The sequence below is a fragment of the Mchenga conophoros genome, linkage group LG5 (assembly GCF_057382185.1).
Source record: "Mchenga conophoros isolate Kocher_MC1m ecotype Shallow Benthic linkage group LG5, M_conophoros_male_GT1.1, whole genome shotgun sequence".
NCBI classification, from domain to species: domain Eukaryota; kingdom Metazoa; phylum Chordata; class Actinopteri; order Cichliformes; family Cichlidae; genus Mchenga; species Mchenga conophoros.
Genome location: NC_140530.1, coordinates 14,516,500 through 14,535,740, shown reverse-complemented (window position 1 = coordinate 14,535,740; position 19,241 = coordinate 14,516,500). Strand labels below are relative to the sequence as shown.

The 19,241-nt window shown below is 41.3% G+C and overlaps 2 protein-coding genes across 3 annotated transcripts; both read right to left on the bottom strand.

Annotated features, from left to right (window-relative positions):
* Window positions 1-68: 68 nt before the first annotated feature.
* LOC146573987 (major intrinsically disordered Notch2-binding receptor 1-like) lies at window positions 69-6,204 on the bottom strand. The gene is made up of 4 exons (XM_085275525.1): window positions 6,071-6,204; window positions 3,175-5,188; window positions 2,545-2,763; window positions 69-2,262 (listed from the first exon to the last, which is right to left on the bottom strand). The coding sequence occupies exons 2-4, from the start codon at window positions 5,176-5,178 to the stop codon at window positions 2,068-2,070; spliced, it is 2,418 nt and encodes an 805-aa protein (XP_085131651.1). The 5' UTR covers window positions 5,179-5,188; window positions 6,071-6,204; the 3' UTR covers window positions 69-2,067.
* A 689-nt stretch (window positions 6,205-6,893) lies between these two features.
* Window positions 6,894-19,136, bottom strand: evc (EvC ciliary complex subunit 1). 2 transcript variants are annotated; one of them, XM_085273507.1, is made up of 20 exons: window positions 18,663-19,136; window positions 18,445-18,558; window positions 18,132-18,218; window positions 17,415-17,638; window positions 17,235-17,319; window positions 17,037-17,135; window positions 16,826-16,954; window positions 16,559-16,720; window positions 16,228-16,444; window positions 15,354-15,502; window positions 15,069-15,167; window positions 14,781-14,993; window positions 11,273-11,382; window positions 10,955-11,156; window positions 10,646-10,858; window positions 10,399-10,534; window positions 9,318-9,408; window positions 7,611-7,737; window positions 7,419-7,515; window positions 6,894-7,331 (listed from the first exon to the last, which is right to left on the bottom strand). In XM_085273507.1, the coding sequence occupies exons 1-20, from the start codon at window positions 18,840-18,842 to the stop codon at window positions 7,183-7,185; spliced, it is 2,883 nt and encodes a 960-aa protein (XP_085129633.1). In that variant the 5' UTR covers window positions 18,843-19,136; the 3' UTR covers window positions 6,894-7,182. The 2 variants fall into 2 exon arrangements, with proteins under 2 accessions (XP_085129633.1, XP_085129634.1); XM_085273508.1 differs by lacking the exons at window positions 18,445-18,558; window positions 18,663-19,136 and adding an exon at window positions 18,397-18,415 and having other exon boundaries at window positions 6,896-7,331.
* Window positions 19,137-19,241: the final 105 nt, after the last annotated feature.

Here is a 19,241-nt window from a genome sequence, read left to right as displayed (position 1 = left end):
ATTACATTTAGGTTTGCATTTAGAGTTTATTAAATCAGACAAACTGCTGTAAAAGGCACACACCCCTTTTAATGAGTTTATGCAGACAGGCAAGTCAACAAACATCCTTGCATCATTGAAGCATTGCACACCAGAAAACTGTATGGTGACATGTTTTTCTTACATTCGCGATCAAGTTTTCTTTTTTAGGCATTGTTTACTCGAATAACAAGTTTACAGATTTCCTCTGTCTGTCTAAAAGTTGCGTGGATACTACAAAAACAAGATCGACATTACAAACAAAAGTGTTATGTGCATTTCAAGACTAAAAAAGTATGAGGATGGTCTAATGCACAGAAGTTTGAAAGGAAGCACCCTGCAGATTGTGCTGAGTTAAGTCTTCTCACTGGCACCATTGGAAAGGTAATGGATCCACAAACAGCCTCATGGGGAGCACTTGGCAGGTATATAGTGCATCTACTTAGGCCCATACACTGAAGCACGACCCACTCTCTCTATACATCCTGTGTAAAGTGAAGTTTTTATGGCATGACAACTGTCCAATCCACATCAGAGGAAGATGTGCACCTAAAAGATGCAATGCAATCCAATTAGTCCTGAAAAATACTGAAGTTGAGCAGCTTACAATGTTACATTTTTGTTGAGGTGGTGTATTTAATTCAATTATCTGGTCATTGAAAGGCTGTGGTTTCCGATGAGGATGTATTAGATTACAGTCTACTGTAAGTGTGCTTTATATTTTAACCACAATAAAGGGAACTCTGCACATTACATCACAGCCTTACTTTGGAGTTCAAGCAACAGCACTCTGACAGCAAAAGCTGAAAGATAGAAGCTTTACACAGGTAGTTTTGTTGCAGAGATATATTGTTGTATCCCACTATAGATGAACAGATTTGACATCAGCCGCAATGTATTCTTTAGTCAGGGACAAAAAGTTAGCATACTTAGTTCACAGGACGTTTTCAAAGGACAGCAGAGGAATCTGCTAAGTGAGTCTGCAAAAATGTGGAAAAGCTATTGGCAAGTGAGTACTGTGAAAAGATAATGTGCATAGGTGGACTCCAAAACATCCCATCAATTAAATTACAAGTGGAATCATCCACTCAGAGAGTGGTTACTGGAAAGGGCTCCCTCCTTTTTTCACTGCTCCAGAGCCAAAGCATCACGAACGACAACAAAAACAACAACAACTTTCATTTCGTGAAACCTGACGCTTGGTAAACACTCTGCTCCACAAGTCAGACACATTCAAAAATGGATTAGACAGTTTGAAAATGGGCGAAAACTCTATAAAAATATTATTTTTTTAATAACTTAACATTTTATGAGCAGTATATCTTTTAAAGTACAAGAAGAAATGTTGAAACGAAACTTAATTATAAAAAGAAATCCAACTCTATTTATAAATTACAGATGTTAAACTCTGATTTACTAATGAAACAATTATCTTACATAGAGGTGAAATAAGCCCTAGTTTGTTCTCAGGCGAACAGCAAGAACAAGTCAGGCAGTGTTCAGTGCTCAAGCATATTCACAATGCATTTTTTAACAGTGCTGTTTCTCAGAAAAGTGCAGACGAAAGGAGGGAAAAAAAAAAAGTCCCTTTTGCATTGGCTCAGTATTACTAGTTTCAACATATGCTATCAGTTACTGTAGAACTGTTTAAAACCTTTAAAGTTAGTTACTTCCTTTGCAGTCGCTTCAGTTTAGTAGGAACATAAGTCATGAAATAAATCATAGCAAATGGGAGAAAAAAATGGCACGGGAGATGATTTACAGTGTGTATGTAACTGTACGAGGGAATGGCTATATGTAATTTCCAGTAACAGTTAAAATCCTCCTGTATTTCTGAAGTAATAAATAATGATGGTGCATGCAGAGAAATAAAAGGAGGTATTGATCATTCGCAGATCATCAAACCCGCTCAAGAGTCACAGTCTCTCCTCCACTAATCTCAATAAGAATCCCATATATGGTCCTAGGCACAGCTCATAGCTGCTGAAAATAAATATATTAACAAATTAAATGAAATCAGGCAAGAAAGTGAGTTTTCTGGAAGAGGCTTCACTGGCCCATGGTGCAAATGGGAATGACGATGATGAGAATGATAGTCACTGCAGTGGCTATAAGTGCAATCAGCTTGCAGATCTTGGCCCGGCGGAGATCAGCTTCTTTACGCCTGAGTAGAGCATCGTAGCCTGGATTGTAGATGTCGTCCATCCAGAACTCCATGTTGTTCGGGTTCAGAGACTCGGGAGCCTGAGGGACATAATTCCATTTAGTTTCTATACCAAGTAGATATATATTTATTATTTCACACTTGTTCCATGTTTTTATTGGCTGACCATTCATTTCCTTTTGCACTAAGACATTAAATGTGCAACACATAAATATAAATAAAGTTTGACTGATCGATATGGATGTCAGCTGACTCTGCATTAGGCACTGATATTAGGCAATCAAAAAAAAAAAATCATACAACATATTTGCTTGTGTCATTTCCACACTGCTTGTGTCGCTTTAAAAGTCAGAAATTCTTGCCTGTAAGTCCAATGGTGAGATTCGTGCTTCTCTGTCATCTACAGTCCATATTGGTCTTCCCCTTCCCTCGGCCAATCTGGGGTCCAGGACCTTTCCAGAGCTTAGCCCCCCTGTGAGACTGCTGTCTTTGTGGTGGAACAGGGATGAGTTAAACACTTGTTCCACCAGGCTGGCAGGCTTTTGGGAGAGTAGGTTAGTGGTGCTGCCCGACTGATCTGCCTAGAATAAATATGCACCAAACACAGATTTTATGTATGCTGTTTAGATGACAACACATCTTTAAAGTATTTAAAATTCCGTAAGTCGACAATGTTAGTTATGCTAAATACCACAATGTATATACATTTCAATATACTTCTTTTCAGTCTTGACCAAATCTTAGTCATCCTAAAAGTTTAAACCAATAGCTCACTTGTCAAACAACCACATAATCACAGATGTCTAGTCGGCAAAATACAGAGTTAAAAACATGCCTTTTTGAGGCTGAACATCATGTTTATACTCATGGCTGAAACTGTTGTGTACATTTAAGGGCGATTAATTATATGCTTATGAACTAATCTCTAATCTAACATTTATTTTTTGTATCATAGAAAATATAGGATCAAATACTATGTGGAATTACTCTACCTGCCCGGTTTTTCTTTGTGAAGCTTTGCCATCTTTACTTTTCGAGAATGACACAGTCCAGTCTCTTGCAGAGTTAGACACATTCAGTTGTTTGGAGTCAGAGACACTTTTCTCTTCAGGCTGGGTTTTAGAGGCACGACTAGATGATGCATCCTTCTTCCCTTCTTTCACGCCCTTTGAATCTGCCTGACCTTTGCTGCTTTCTGTTTGATCTCCTGGAGTATTCCAACGGCTCCAGTCCAGACTACTGGAGCTGGTAGCGGGAAACAGATGTCCAGATGCAGACAAAGGTTGAGGTTCTGATGATTCGGAAGGAGTTAAAGGGTGGCTCATGAAAGAGGAGACACCACTAAGAGGTTCAAGCCATCTCCCACCTGTAACTTGTCCGCCACCTCCGGGTGGCTGCTGGATCTTTTCATCTAATCGCTGTAAAGCAGAAAGTACCTGGGAAATCTCAGACTTCACATCATTCAGCGATTCTAGTTGTCTTTCTATCTGGCTCATACGAAGCAGTAACTTACAGACACTGGCTTTCAGCCCATCGTCACTGCTTTCTAGAGAGTGAAAGAGCCTCTGGAGTTGACCTAGCCGGCCACGTCTAGCCTCAGGGGTGTCCTGGTTAGCGGTGCTATCACTGGGGTGCAGGACTCCTGTGGAACCACACATACTAATGTCATCTAAGAAACGAAAGATTGCACTGATGTCATCTTCCCCAAACTCAGGGTCATCTAATGAGGTCATAAAAGAGAGGCGATCAGCATGAACAAGGCTACGGAGTCGCCGAGGGTCCGGTGGGTCTGTCTGTGTTGCCTGAGCTTTGAATCCATCAGCTCCACCTGGCAATCCACTATCTCCACTCTCTCCTCCTGAAGACCCCCCAAAGCCCCTACTGATAGCAGGGGTTGAACGTCTTGGAAGTTGCCCCCCTTGTGATTCTATGCCCATCCCAATGCTGTCTAGGCCTAGCCGATCCTCTAGACTGTGACTTTTACTGCTCCATGCATGCTTTTTTGTCCTAGGAGGTTGAAGGTGCCGTGGGGATGGCTCCGGGATAGAGCCGGGTCCGAAATACGTTGAGTCCTGTAGGTCATCCAAGCTTTCATGTTTAACTCGCTGCTCTGGAGTCTGGTAAACTGCTGTTGGTGATGGGTAAGGATTAGGGATCATATCAAAGCTGAGATTGTCGAATCCTTTCTGCCCTTTGTTGGGACTGGGAGACTCACTGCTAACAGTGACCTGGGGTATTAAAGGTGGCTGGTTGTGGAAGTCTTTCCTGAAGATGGTTCTCTTCTGGTCAACCGATGTTCCCTGTTCAGCTTCAAACACCTCCACGGTGGCAGAATCTCCACTAGACTCACTGTCTGTTTCCAAAGGTAGGTAGATATTCTTCATTGCGTTGTCAGAGATTTGACTGCTAGGATACAGAAGGGTGGTGTGAGGCAAGTCGAAAGACACAGCCCTCGCTCTTATTGGGGGGGAGGACACAAGTGAGATAGGATCCGGGGGAAGACTTGCTCGTTTCCGCGCTGAGTAATTTGATTTTGGAAAAAGCAAGTGCTGGTCAATTGGCTGGCCACTGGAGTCAGAGTGGGTGCGTACTCGTTCTCGACCAGGGATATTCAGCTGGTGGATCCCAGGCAGACTGGGGCCTGGGGACTGGTCAACAGGCAGGACAGTGGGAGCTCTCATTGGTTGGCTCCCTTCAGAGACCCCACCCGTCATCTGAATAAGATTGAAGATAGTTACTATGTCAGCAGCGACACCTATGGGTGATAGCCCCTGGCCTCTGGTAGAAACTCTGTCCCTGAACAGAGTGGCTGGGAAACAGGGATCCCTGCTAGCTGCCGCAAAGAGCAAACTCCTGAGCTCAATAAGGTGCTCGAGGTCAAAGCGGCTGCTGACCATACGACAAAGATCCTGGAACGTAAGCCACTGGCGCATATTGGCCAGTTCCTCCAGGATCCCCAGAAGAACTCCAGGGTATTCCTGCTGCAGGTTAGCCATGGTTGCTCACCTGACAAGCAGAAGAAAGCAGTTAGGATAGGCAAAGTTTGCTACAATTTAAATATAGCAATTCTCAAATGCAAGACAATGCCACAAAACTACTAAGTATTAAAGCCACTTAAACATGATTGCAAAGGGAATTGAAGTCCTATATTTGACCAGTCAAAAAGTGAGTGAAGATAAAATAGTTTCCCCAGGAAAGCATGTTTGTTGAATTACTTAAATCAGAATAATGTACATGCTGTGTATAAATAACAAAAAACAATAGTGATGTAAGTGAAGTTATTGTAGCCTAGGCATTACTACTACTACACATTTCTTTTGTATTATTATTATAAAAATATAGTTTACCGGTTCTAAATGATGTCTTACTCATTTTACAATCACATTTATTATGCTGAGGTTCTTATATTAGCTTACAAGTTTCTGTTAGTTACAGAAGTGATTCAGACACCTTCCTGTACAGAGGATACTTTTTTCAGTTTTGGAAAGCGACCTTATTCTGGGGTCCTAAAATAAACGATCATCTGATCTGATGACGGCGTCACACTGCGCACACTTACCTCACTGGACATTTTTAATCCACCTTTTCTATTAACAGCTTCAGGGCATTTACTGAACAAATGAAGACCATATGGATGAACATACTGACGTGCATTTGGAAACTCCAATTGTTGCATTTGTAAATGATCTAAATATACAAACAGTATGGACCGCTGTCTTTCTTTTGTTTTTAAAGAAAAAAAAAAAGACCATGACCTCTTTTGGATTAGTGTGTCAGATGGGATAAAACCAATTACAGAAAAATGCTGCAAATATGCAATTTAGGTTGTAAACACGTCGGTAACAGTGAAGCATATCCCAAGGCAAACCTAAGTGTATTTCCACTTACCCGAATCTACCAGTGCAGAATTACAGCCACGCCTGTATCCATCAACCAAACATCCAGATTTACACTGACAGAGAAACCGTATTCCAAATAGGTCTGGTGTAGCATCGTTTTAGTCATTCTTCTCACGGGCTTCTCTGCGTTTGAATCAGTGTCGAGCCCACAGCCCAGGCAGGAGAGGAGAAAATTAGAAATCAGGTCATCTTCCCACAAGTCCCTGCAGTCCCCTAAGGGACCTCAAAATACATCCAAACGGTTTCCCCTCACCACAGATCAGCGACGACACTTGTAAAGTCAACAGTACACCGACATTTCTAACTGACACAGTGCAGGAGAAACACTCTTGGCAGGGCACTGTGATGTGCAAGAGTGGGTCAGGACCTGGAGCATATTTTCTCAGGCTGCCATGGCAATAATTGGCTATGTGTGCAAGATGAGCATGAAAATAAAGGGCAGATTAAAAATTGATGTTTGCTAATTGACACTCCTTAAACTTCAAACCGACAGTGAACCATAAGGTGCAGGCTAAATTGCCTGCTGGATTGCTGTGCACACACAAAAGTGTCTGCCAGACTCCAGCCCTCCCAGAGTTTTCACCATTACTCTGCATTATCATCCATAAAGGGTTGTACTTAAAACCCCATTAGACCAAGAGAGATGCGAGGCTTTCATCGCTGAGTAGTAGCACTCTGCTACAATGAGGATGGACATCTCTAATTCATCCAACAACTCACTAGAAAAGCATCCATCATCCTGTGTACTCAGGAATCAATACAGAGAATGAGCAGTGGTATGAAAAGCAGTGTGGGTGTAGGCAGTAAATGCTTTACTGACAGGGCCAGTTGAGTAGCAGCTCTCATAGTCGGGTATGAAAGAAAGACACAATTCATCACTTTCAGTGAGTTGTTATGTCATGATACACTTAAAAATACAGAAAAACTGAGGGAAACATTTCAGAATAACAGTATTTAAACTCTGACTTAAAACCTTTTTATGACAATACTAGTATCAACAGAGACATTTTGGCTTTATAAGAGGAAAACTATAACAACAACAAAAGAGTCAACCTTTTACAGAATATTACTGCAGGAAAATGTAAACGCTGTGAAATGATGTCAACTCTGATGAGATTCTCGTTTTCTTTCCTTCTTCTGCTTTGAACTCTTCACTGGTGTTACTACAGTCGGGGTGAGTGAAGGGTTCAAAGCTGGATCTAATGCTGGATTAAGGGCCAGCAGGTCCAGTATCGGGGCACTCTGATCACCTGTTCAAACGCAAACAAATTAAAAAGGACATGAAAGAGTGAAATGGGAATATACACAATTTAATTGTCTGGGGTAAGGGTGGTTACCAATGTCGTCCTCTTCACTGCTGTGTTCTGGAGCATGGCTCTGGACAGAAATCCGGGCCAAAGCTGCAAGCTCAGTTATGAAGCTTTCTTCTGCCTCCTAATGGACAAAGCATCACAATGTTAACACAACACATCTAAAGGATGTAAATACACCTACTAGCAAAAAGTACAGTGCAGACGAAGCATACTAACCAGTAACTCTTCTTTGACCCTTTGCATGGTTTGATCCTGGGCTATTTTCTTTTGCCTAAGCTGCTTGCAAGTCATCTCCTGATCCAGATCATATTGCTCCAGCACCTTTCTTTTGTGAAGTTCAACCCTAATACATTTGAAAACAAAGATAAATTGAAAATTATATACAGTGGTCCCTCGTTTATCGAGCGAGTTACGTTCTAAAAATAACCCGCGAAGTAGCGCGCTGGGCCATTTATATGGATACATCATAATAACATCGGAATGGTTGGTAATATTAAAGTCCTGTTTGTGGCACATTAGTATATGTGAGGGGGCAAACTCCTCAAGATGGGTGGTGACCATGGTGGCCATTGAGAAGTCGGCTATCTTGGATACAACTTTTTCAATAGGAAGAGGGCCATGTGACACAGTTGTTGGAACAACAAAAGTGATGGTTTGGTGTGGTATATGGGTTACAACGATAGTGGGTCCATTCTTCATCAATGGAAACCTCAAGGCGACTGGATATTTGAAATTGCTACATGATGATGTGTTTCCCTCTTTATGCACTGAAGCTGGCACGTTCCCTGAGTTTTTCCAGCAAGATGGTGCACCACCACATTATGGGTGCCAGGTCCGAGCATTCCTAGATGAACAGTTTCCTGGAAAGTGGATTGGTCGTCGTGGGCCAGTTGAATGGCCCCCAAGGTCTCCCGGTCTGACCCCCTTAGACTTTTATCTTTGGGGTCATCTGAAGGCAATTGTCTATGGTGTGAAGATACGAGATGTGCAGCACCTGAAACTACGGATACTGGATGGCTGTGCTGGCATTTCTCCTGCGGTGTTGCTATCAGTGTTTGAAGAGTGGGAGAAGAGGGTTGCATTGACAATCCAACACAATGGGCAGCACATTGAACACATTTTTTAAGTGGTGAGAAACTTGTAAATAACTCATAAAAGAATAAAGTTACGTTGAAACCAAGCACACCATTGTTTTTCTTGTGACATTACCAATAAGTTTGATGTGTCACATGGCCCTCTTCCTATTGAAAAAACAAAAGTTGTATCTAAGATGGCCGACTTCTAAATGGCCACCATGGTCACCACCCATCTGGAGGAGTTTGCCCCCTCACATATACTAATGTGCCACAATAAGGACTTTAATATCACCAACCATTCCCATGTTATTATGATGTATCCATATAAATGGCCCACCCTGTATAATCCGTTGTGCCATATGGTCTGAAAACCCCCCCGGTAACTTCTGCCTTCCTTTAGCATGTCCAGAAGTCCAACTTTTTGTGCGATGGTTAGCATCTTCCTCTGCCTTTTGGGTGCTAGGGCAGGTACCTTTTACAGTGCAAAATGTTTCGTCGACATTGTTGTGTTTGTTGGGGAGAAAACTTACAAACATACAGTACAGCACTTCGAGTCACAATGCTAGCGATCTGTAATTCTGTAATGTACAGGAGACACAGCACGGAGGAGATTGATTGACAATGGTCTCCAGCTGATCAGGACACAGAACACAATGTGCTGTAAAAAAAAAAATAAATAAAAAAAAAGCATGCAAGATTGCACACCAAAAAAAATCGTCGAAACAGTGAGGGTACGAAAGGTGAACCGTATTATACCAAGGGACCACTGTACATGTTTTGTAAGAATTAATTTACAATAAAGTACCACTTAAAAAAAAAAAATACCAGCTCTACCAGTTTTATGTACCTCTGTTGGAATTCAGCAGATCCGGGTTTCTTGCTCCAGTTCATTAGCTCTCTCAGCAAGGCCCTGCTGCTCTTTTGCCCCTCATTCACCTCTGAAGGATTGAAGGAAATGTTTACAAGAGTAAATAGAGTAAGGTGGATTTTCTGTCTACTGACTACTAGCTGCCGTACAATTTTAAATGTAAAACTTGCCATTTATTATGCTCATTTCAGCTCTATTATGTTATTTTCTGACTCTAATAGAACACCTCTTCTTGATTCACAGATCAAAAGAAGCTTCAGTTATCTCACATTGGAAAATGGTGAACTCTATTCGATCGAGCACTTCTGAAGCAAGTCATTTCAGCTTCTCCTTCCTCCTTACAGGAAATCATTCATAGCTTAAGCAATAACAACACATCTGACTAGCATCATCTGCTCTCTTCTGTTAACAGTTTATCTCAACCCTGTACTATCACAGCTCTTACAGTAACACTCGCTAAGTGTTCACAGTCAGTGCTGTGTACTGGGAGAAAATGCCTAGAGTATTGCCTCCTTTTGAGGGAAATCAAATAACCACTTTATATATGAGTTACCTATCACCTTGAAGTAGTTTATAGGTAACAAGTCCTATTCTTCATACCTTGTTACAACTAAGGTATACCAAAGAGCATCTCTGAGCACACAACACATCAACCTTGAAGTAGATTGGCTACAGCAGCAGAAGACCACAATGAGTGGCACACCTGTCAGCTAAGAACAGGAAACTGAGGCTAGGCTCACCAAAACATTGGAAATACAAATCGAGTGTAACCAACATGAAGGCACCAATCCATCCTTCCTCTTCAACCATTTTACATCAAATAGCTCAAAGTGGTTTGTTGACAATAAGTTCATTGTACTTAATTGTCCTCCAGTCACCAGATTTCAAACCGAAAGAACTCCTTTGGGATTATTTGGAAGGGGACATTTGTAACAAATGAGAAAATTATTTTACAAATAAGAAGGCAGCTCCTTCAAGATTTCTGAGTACTCAGTAATGAATACAGGGTTACTCTGGTTACTTTAGTTTAAAAACTAAACTCGTGCTGGGTCTGTCTCACCCTGGTTTATTTTTGAATCATCCTGGCGCAGTTTTCTGGTGATATCCTGTAGGTGGGAATAGTAGCTTCGGACCAGCGAAGTAAGAGAATCTTTGGTCAAGTAAACGCTCTCTGCAGCAGCTTCCGTCAGGTGGTGCTAGTGGAATAAAAAGGTTTTAGCCTGCAACCTAATGAAAACCAACCACTGGAAGCTAATTCTCAGTTTATTAAAATAAGTGAAATTAAATAACTTTCACCCAGGTCTTACCTTCAGGCTAGAAGCGGTCTGTAACTCTGTAGGCGGGTCTTCCCTCATTTGTTGAATGGCATAGCTTAGGGTGTTGCCTAGTACCAGCTGTGCATGGCTCTGAAGGAGCTCTGTTCCCGTTTCCAGTTCAGACAGGAACTCCTGCTGGAAGCTATTCCCCAAGAGCTGACTCTCTGGGCCCAGATGTCTCTCTGCTAGGCTGGGCCTGCCATTCTGTGACCGTTAGCAGATAACAGTGTTCAACAGAAGAATTATTAAAACACTGAACAAATTAAAAACAACTGTGTTTATATGTGTGAATTTTCCCACCTTGAGAGTTAAATTGACACACAGCGGGTTTTTACTGGGATCTTCTATTAGTAGAGCTCTGAAATCAGTCTGAGATAGTGCCTTCAGCTTGGACAGCCTCATCTCTTTCAGCATATGTAGACAAAAGTGCCTGACCACAAAGTGCCTCTGCACAACCAGCAGAAAGTGCTCATGTTTCTTCTCTATCAGCTTCCCCATTTCACTAAGAGAAATATTACATTCCATTACTTCCTATTAACTCATAAGTGGATTTGGCCACAGTGCAGACCTAGTTTTTTTATACACTCAATATGTCATAAATATTTTTTACGATTTTACCTGTTGAGTGTGTAGCTCTGTTTGGCTACCATGTCTTGGATGAGCTTCATCTGTTGTTCCCTCAGGTGTTGCAGACAGGACTGCCCTAAAGCAATCCCTTCAGTCCATACCTACACAAAGAGAAGCTCAGTTTAAAACAAGGAAAAGCAATTTTGTAAGATTCTCATTTAATTAGATCACTGGGCAGGGTTTAAAAATCGGAAGAAATTACTGTATTTTCCGCACTATAAGGCGCATGTAAAATCCTGAAATCTTCACAAAAATCAACAGTGCGCCTTATAATCTAGTGCGCCTTATGTATGAATTTTGGTTTGTGTTTACTGACCTCAAACTGATTTTATGTGGTACACGATGCTCAAAAATCTGTCAAAAACATTTTTTAGTACCACTTTTCGGAGCATTACGGTTACCGTTGCCAGGAGCCTCGCGGAGTAATACGTACTGTGCTTCAACATAACATTACCGTGTTGTGTGTGTATAACGACTCCAAAATGGCACCCCTCGAAGAGACATGCTTACGAAGTGGATTTTAAACTCTGAGCAATCAGTTATGCAGTAAAAAATGGAAATAGAGCAGCTACGAGACAATTCGGTATTAATGAGTCCATGGTGCGCAAGAGGAGGAAGCAAGAAGATGACCTAAAACTAATAAAGAAGACCAAAAGGAGTTTCCGAAGGGAACAAGGCGCGATTGCTGCAGTTAGAGGACAAAATTGAACAGTTATTGAACAGAGAACAGTAGGTAGAAGTGTCTCTACAGTCTCTATTAGACTCAAGGCAACAGCGGTAGCACGTGACATGCAGATCAACGACTTTCGAGGGGGACCCTCTTGGTGCTTCCGTTTTATGAAAAGGCATAATCTCTCAATCCGCACAAGAACTACTATCTCACAGCAACTACCAAACGATTACAAAGAAAAGCTGGCCATTTTCCGCACCTACTGCCAGAATAAGATCACTGAAAAGAAGACCCGGCCAGAACTCATCACTAACATGGACGAGGTCCACCTCACCTTTGACATCCCTGTGAACCGCACTGTCGAGAAAACAGGGACCAGTACGGTATCTATATGCACCGCAGAGAAGGAGAAGTCATCCTTCACTGTAGTTCTGGGCTGCCAAGCTAATGGCCAGAAACTACCACCCATGGTCATTTTCAAGAGGAAGACTTTGCCAAAAGAAAAGTTTCCGGCCGGCGTCATCGTCAAGGCTAACTCAAAGGGATGGATGGACGAGAAGATGAGCGAGTGGCTGAGGGAAGTTTATGTCAAGAGACCGGATGGCTTTTTCCACAAATCTCTGTCTCTTTTGATCTACAACTCCATGCGTGCCCGTCTCACCACTACAGGGAGTGCAGAATTATTAGGCAAATGAGTATTTTGTCCACATCATCCTCTTCATGCATGTTGTCTTACTCCAAGCTGTATAGGCCCGAAAGCCTACTACCAATTAAGCATATTAGGTGATGTGCATCTCTGTAATGAGAAGGGGTGTGGTCTAATGACATCAACACCCTATATCAGGTGTGCATAATTATTAGGCAACTTCCTTTCCTTTGGCAAAACGGGTCAAAAGAAGGACTTGACAGGCTCAGACAAGTCAAAAATAGTGAGATATCTTGCAGAGGGATTCAGCAGTCTCAAGATTGCAAAGCTTCTGAAGCGTGATCATCGAACAATCAAGCGTTTCATTCAAAATAGTCAACAGGGTCGCAAGAAGCGTGTGGAAAAACCAAGGCGCAAAATAACTGCCCATGAACTGAGAAAAGTCAAGCGTGCAGCTGCCAAGATGCCACTTGCCACCAGTTTGGCCATATTTCAGAGCTGCAACATCACTGGAGTGCCCAAAAGCACAAGGTGTGCAATACTCAGAGACATGGCCAAGGTAAGAAAGGCTGAAAGACGACCACCACTGAACAAGACACACAAGCTGAAACGTCAAGACTGGGCCAAGAAATATCTCAAGACTGGTTTTTCTAAGGTTTTATGGACTGATGAAATGAGAGTGAGTCTTGATGGGCCAGATGGATGGGCCCGTGGCTGGATTGGTAAAGGGCAGAGAGCTCCAGTCCGACTCAGACGCCAGCAAGGTGGAGGTGGAGTACTGGTTTGAGCTGGTATCATCAAAGATGAGCTTGTGGGGCCTTTTCGGGTTGAGGATGGAGTCAAGCTCAACTCCCAGTCCTACTGCCAGTTTCTGGAAGACACCTTCTTCAAGCAGTGGTACAGGAAGAAGTCTGCATCCTTCAAGAAAAACATGATTTTCATGCAGGACAATGCTCCATCACACGCGTCCAAGTACTCCACAGCGTGGCTGGCAAGAAAGGGTATAAAAGAAGAAAAACTAATGACATGGCCTCCTTGTTCACCTGATCTGAACCCCATTGAGAACCTGTGGTCCATCATCAAATGTGAGATTTACAAGGAGGGAAAACAGAACACCTCTCTGAACAGTGTCTGGGAGGCTGTGGTTGCTGCTGCACGCAATGTTGATGGTGAACAGATCAAAACACTGACAGAATCCATGGATGGCAGGCTTTTGAGTGCCCTTGCAAAGAAAGGTGGCTATATTGGTCGCTGATTTGTTTTTGTTTTGTTTTTGAATGTCAGAAATGTATATTTGTGAATGTGGAGATGTTATATTGGTTTCACTGGTAAAAATAAATAATTGAAATGGGTATATATTTGTTTTTTGTTAAGTTTCCTAATAATTATGCACAGTAATAGTCACCTGCACACACAGATATCCCCCTAAAATAGCTAAAACTAAAAACAAACTAAAAACTACTTCCAAAAACATTCAGCTTTGATATTAATGAGTTTTTTGGGTTCATTGAGAACATGGTTGTTGTTCAATAATAAAATTATTCCTCAAAAATACAACTTGCCTAATAATTCTGCACTCCCTGTAGATACTGGTGTCAACAGGTCGTTCAAAGTTAAATTATGAGCTGCGTGGGAGCATTGGATGACAGAAGGCGAACACACATTCACCAAGACAGGGAGGCAACGCCGAGCAAGTTACGCCACTATCTGTCAATGGATCGTGGATGCTTGGGCTAAGGTATCAGTCAAGTGTTGTCCGAGCTTTCACAAAGGCTGGAATAATCACTGAACAGCTAAGTAACAGCAACGAGACTGATTCGGATAATGATGAGAGGGATCCGGGCATGCTTAATGCCGAAATTGCCCAGATGTTTAACTCAGACATGGAAGGTGAAGAATCTGATGGAATTGTGGAAGTTGAATGGACTGAAAAAGTTACAGCGTAGTGTTACAGCTTAACAACGTTAAGAGTTACTGTGAATGAGCTTAATAAAGGTCGAGTTATCTGACTGTTTTGTTTGTCTTAATGCGCCTTATAATATGGTGCGCCTTATGTATGAAAACAGACCCACTCTTCAACAGTGCGCCTTATAGTGTGGAAAAAAACGGTACAGGGAAAAAAAATTCATTAAATTTGAAATGTGAAATGAAACAATGACACAGATTCAACACAAGTTTTCTACCTGTTCATATGTATCCAGCTCAGCCCTAATGTCATCCAGTTGCTGCCTGGTAGTGCACTCCACCTGCTGTAGCTGAGCAGACAGCTCCTGCTCCAGATCCAGCCACAGTTTCTCACAGTGTTCAGCAGAGAGCTTTGTCTGAGCAGGAACAGAGGAGAGAAAAACATCCTTGGCCAGCTCCCCGAGCCTCTTGGACCAAGAGGTACGAAGTTTCTGAAGACACAGAAACTACATAAGAAAAACAGACGAGCTCTGTAAGCAGACAGAATTTAGCGATTGATCATTTACCTTCCAGAGGTCACAGAGGCCGTCAACCACCCTTCTGTCCTGCTGCTGCTCCAAGTCCCAAATCTGTTGCCTGTGCTTCATCAGCAACTCATGATATACCTGGAGGGCACATAAGCTCAGACTTACTTGCACACTTTCCATGGTCTCTTTTGCCTAGTTATTGTAACTACAGTGACTAAAACTGACAAGAGGAAAATTCCTCAAGTACCAACAGAAAATCATATTCTTTAAAGCTCTTTCACACAATCCCATTTCAACAGTAATCCTTAAGGTATTGGACCTGACCTTGGTAAGCTCCTGTAGGTCACTGGGACTCTGTTTCAGTTCTAAGGCACGGCTCTTCTCCTTGGTGTGACTCCTCTGAAGCTTCTTCCTCTTGGACACCTTTTTGCTGCACTTCTCATTCACCAGCTCATTTGTCTTTTTCATGCAATCTGCAGCATAGAGGAATCTGTCAAGCTCAGGATTATCAAGACAACTGCATTTGTTTTATTGCAGTGCAAAGATAGTTTGATGAATATAGAATAAAAGTTAAGTAATATGCTTTACTTGGTGTATTTAGCAAGTAGTCGTGACAGAACAATGTCTCCTAACTGCATAGCTCCATAGTCTACTTAGGTTTCTCACAATTATTAAAATCTCGAGCACAAAAGGAAATAAAAGTACCAATAAGTCCAAAAAGAAAAGATTCTTTGGCTGAAAATTGTAGGCACAGTTAACGTCTAAACAGCATTGTCCTGTTTTTGTTGTCTATGACAACAGTGAGGGATATGTAGAAAGAGGCTGAGAGTCTGGGATGCACTAATACATACAGTATGATACTCTCTGCTGTCCTGAAAGAACTTGACCTTATTTAAGGAGCTAAAGAGGATTCCCAGAAAATGGCCTATTTTCAGAGTCCACCACTTAAATTTAAGAACTAGGCTAGATATTAAAGATTGCCATTTGTCTCTGGGAACCATTTGAGTATATTAGAAGATAACTCCACACACATTTGGTCAATCACTGCAAAACTGTCATTACATTTTTTTTTCCTGTTTAGTAAATATATGCCTTAAGAAACATACATCTTACTGTCAAATATAATTCTCTTATTTGGTAGAACCACACAATAATTTCATGAGATTCAACTAAAACTATTTCAGTTTATTCGTCTTACCGTCAGTGCACTGCTGAAGGCCTTCAATCAGTGTAGCCTGAATTTTTGAAAGTATCTTTTCCATTTGGCTAAATTTCAACATGTTATCGCTTGTCAGCTGTTCCAGAGTTGTAGCCATCAAGCCTTGCCTTAGAGTCACCTCCTGTCTTAGCAAGGCAGGCTGGGATTGAATGAGACCTGTCAGCTCCTCCCACCACAACAACTTCTGTTGCATTTTCTAAGAAATGGAAAATAACAGAAATACTCAGAAGCATTTTTTCAGTCTTAAAATGATGACAAAAGTGATGAGAAAAAAAATAAACGCTACTCCAAATGACGAGTGTTGGTTAACCTTTAGATCTACTTCTTGAGCCTTCAGCAGATGCTTCTCTACTAACAGAAGTGTCTGAATCAGAGTCTGAATCACATTCTGAGCTTCATCTGGAGAGAAAGAGCTGGTCTTCTTAAGTAGCTGTTTGCACAAGTCCTCCACCTGTTTGCTGAAACTTTTGGACTATGAAGAGAAACAAACATTGTGCAGCCATGTTTATTCATGGAAGGACAGCATAAATAGATGGAGTCTAAAAGATGTGAAACAGCTGTTCCTCTCGACTTTTACCATTTGAAGGCCACGTTCAAGAAGATCTTTCTGACTTCTCTCAATTTCTTCCAATGTGCACGGATCATCTTGACTCTTCTCACTCACAGCTTGGCCTGCAGTTAACTGTTTCCTCAACTCATTCAGTTCCTTAAACGATAAAAACTGATGCTTACATTAAAAGTTTTAAAAGTCAGTGATTCTAAATAGAGTACTAGTAATTGACTCCTACCTTTTCTTGCATCTGAAGAATATTCTTGGAAAAGGAAGCATCATTTTTGTCTTTTGGAAACCGATAGTTCAATATTATTTTCACCATCTGTAGAAAAATCTAAAATATGAATAAAAAATATATATTAGTATGACAACATTCTTTAAAGGATATCTACAAGAAATCTAGTACATTATAAGACAGATGATTAAAGCTCACCAGATATTTTTCGTCTTGAAGCTGAGAGCAGTGATGTTGTATGTCCTGCAGGGCCAAACAGTAAAGGCTGATCCTACTTCCAAAACTGTGTAAACAAATGGGTGAGTGTTGTTACTTGGATCTGTGCAATGTGCCATGATTAATTGGTGGTTATAATGTGTGTGTACAGTTATTTTTTACCCCGTTTGTGTCAGTGTGTGAGGATAGTGGGAAACCCTGTTAAATCTCTGGTTCTGTAAGCTCTTGGGGAACAGCGAAGAGAAAATGAACTGACTGCTGCCATCGTTGTCCTGCTCTTGGCTCACAGACTCTCCATCCATGAAGGAGGACGACTCTTCATTAGGCATCACTGGCAACTTTGAGTGCTCATGTAGAGACGGATTGGATGCTCCATCTGCTAAAGGCTGACAGGAACAGTGAAACATAAAGCGGAATCAGTAGCCAAGTAGGCCATGTTTCCTTCTTGTCATTGTAAAACACAACTTATACATATTCTTTATATCAATTGTATTTCTAACTAGCATTGTGCATATTGTAGTTAATGAAATATGCAGTTAATGGAAGAATGCAACTACTACTTATTAGTGTATGTCAATCGAAGCCAAACTTCCATCAGTTAATTTGCATCAAGTTAATATTCAATCCACTTTGATCACATGCACTTAACAATACTGTGGGTATATTTGGCAAAATATTTTTCAACTGCAATGTTAGTTAATCACGTGGATTCGTCTGCATACGTAAATTCATTCACATTCTACTGATATTTGTGGTAAACAGACAAAATTAACAGCTTTAGCCCCCCAAAAAAGGAAAGACTTTAGCATATCTGGAATAAAACACTGTTTAGTTGTGTACATGTAATTCTGCCACATGTTCTAGAGATGGTGGACTTACTCTGTATTTTTGGTTGATGGGATAAACCACTTTTGCTCTGGATGCAAAAGCAGCCACATCGCTGTTCACGGGTGGCTGCTTCTTCTCCTGCTCAATAAGTAAACAGAGTAAACTATTAAAGAGAAGTCTTAACCATCAAAAACTTTGTGACACTGAATAAAAATCCAAGTTTATGTATTCACAGTTTTGGTCAGAAGTTTACAAGCAGTCATCATGGGCATGAATGTTGTGGTAATTTTGGACTTGATTTACCTCATTCATGTACCTGTGCAAAACAACACTAACTTTCAGTAATTGAGTCTTAGAGTAATACTTTGTCATGAGTGGTTCCACTTGGAGCCTCCTCCTTGCATTTGCTGACATAGTCCCTTTGGTTGTTGTCTAATTCAGCATCATCAGGTTCAAGCAGTCTACTTGCATTGTAACCCTGATGGGACAAAAGAGAAAACAAACATCTCAAATATGGAATGTAAAGTGTAAGGAATCAATACAGTGGATTCAGCGGATGTGGAAGAGACTATTTATGCTTACTTGTCTCGTCAACAGCAAAGGCTTCAGACAGAAGACATACAAAAGAGCAGCAGCTAATATTCCCGACAGCCCTCCGCACACTGTAGTTACTGTCAGCAGTCCTGTGTACAGATGCAGCGACTCGGGGAAACTGACCAAAACGTCGGTGGCGCATTCCGCCATCATTTCCCTCTCTTCCATCTTTGCTTTGCTTCAAACTGTAGAAATAATACGGAGCATTTTGTAGGACTCATCGAGTAAACAATAACATCTGACGCTAGCTAAAAAAAAACAAAAAAAAAAAAACAATCTCTACACCAAACTTATCTGCTCGAGAATGATTTCAAAGGTTTTCGTGTTTCGTTAAAAAATACGGTTCTAAACTTGAGCAAGCTACGATTTCCAGCAACTTATTTGAGCCAAAACCTTGTCCTAAAACGACTAACTAAAAAAAAAGAGGGCTGGAAGGAGATTTTCAGAGTGAGTCAAGACCGTGCTGCTAGATCGGAAATGAAATACGTTTGCTTTCAATGTTAAAGCACGATGAATTATCTCTGCATAAAAATAAGGGAGTCAATGTCTATAAGAACACTGACACAA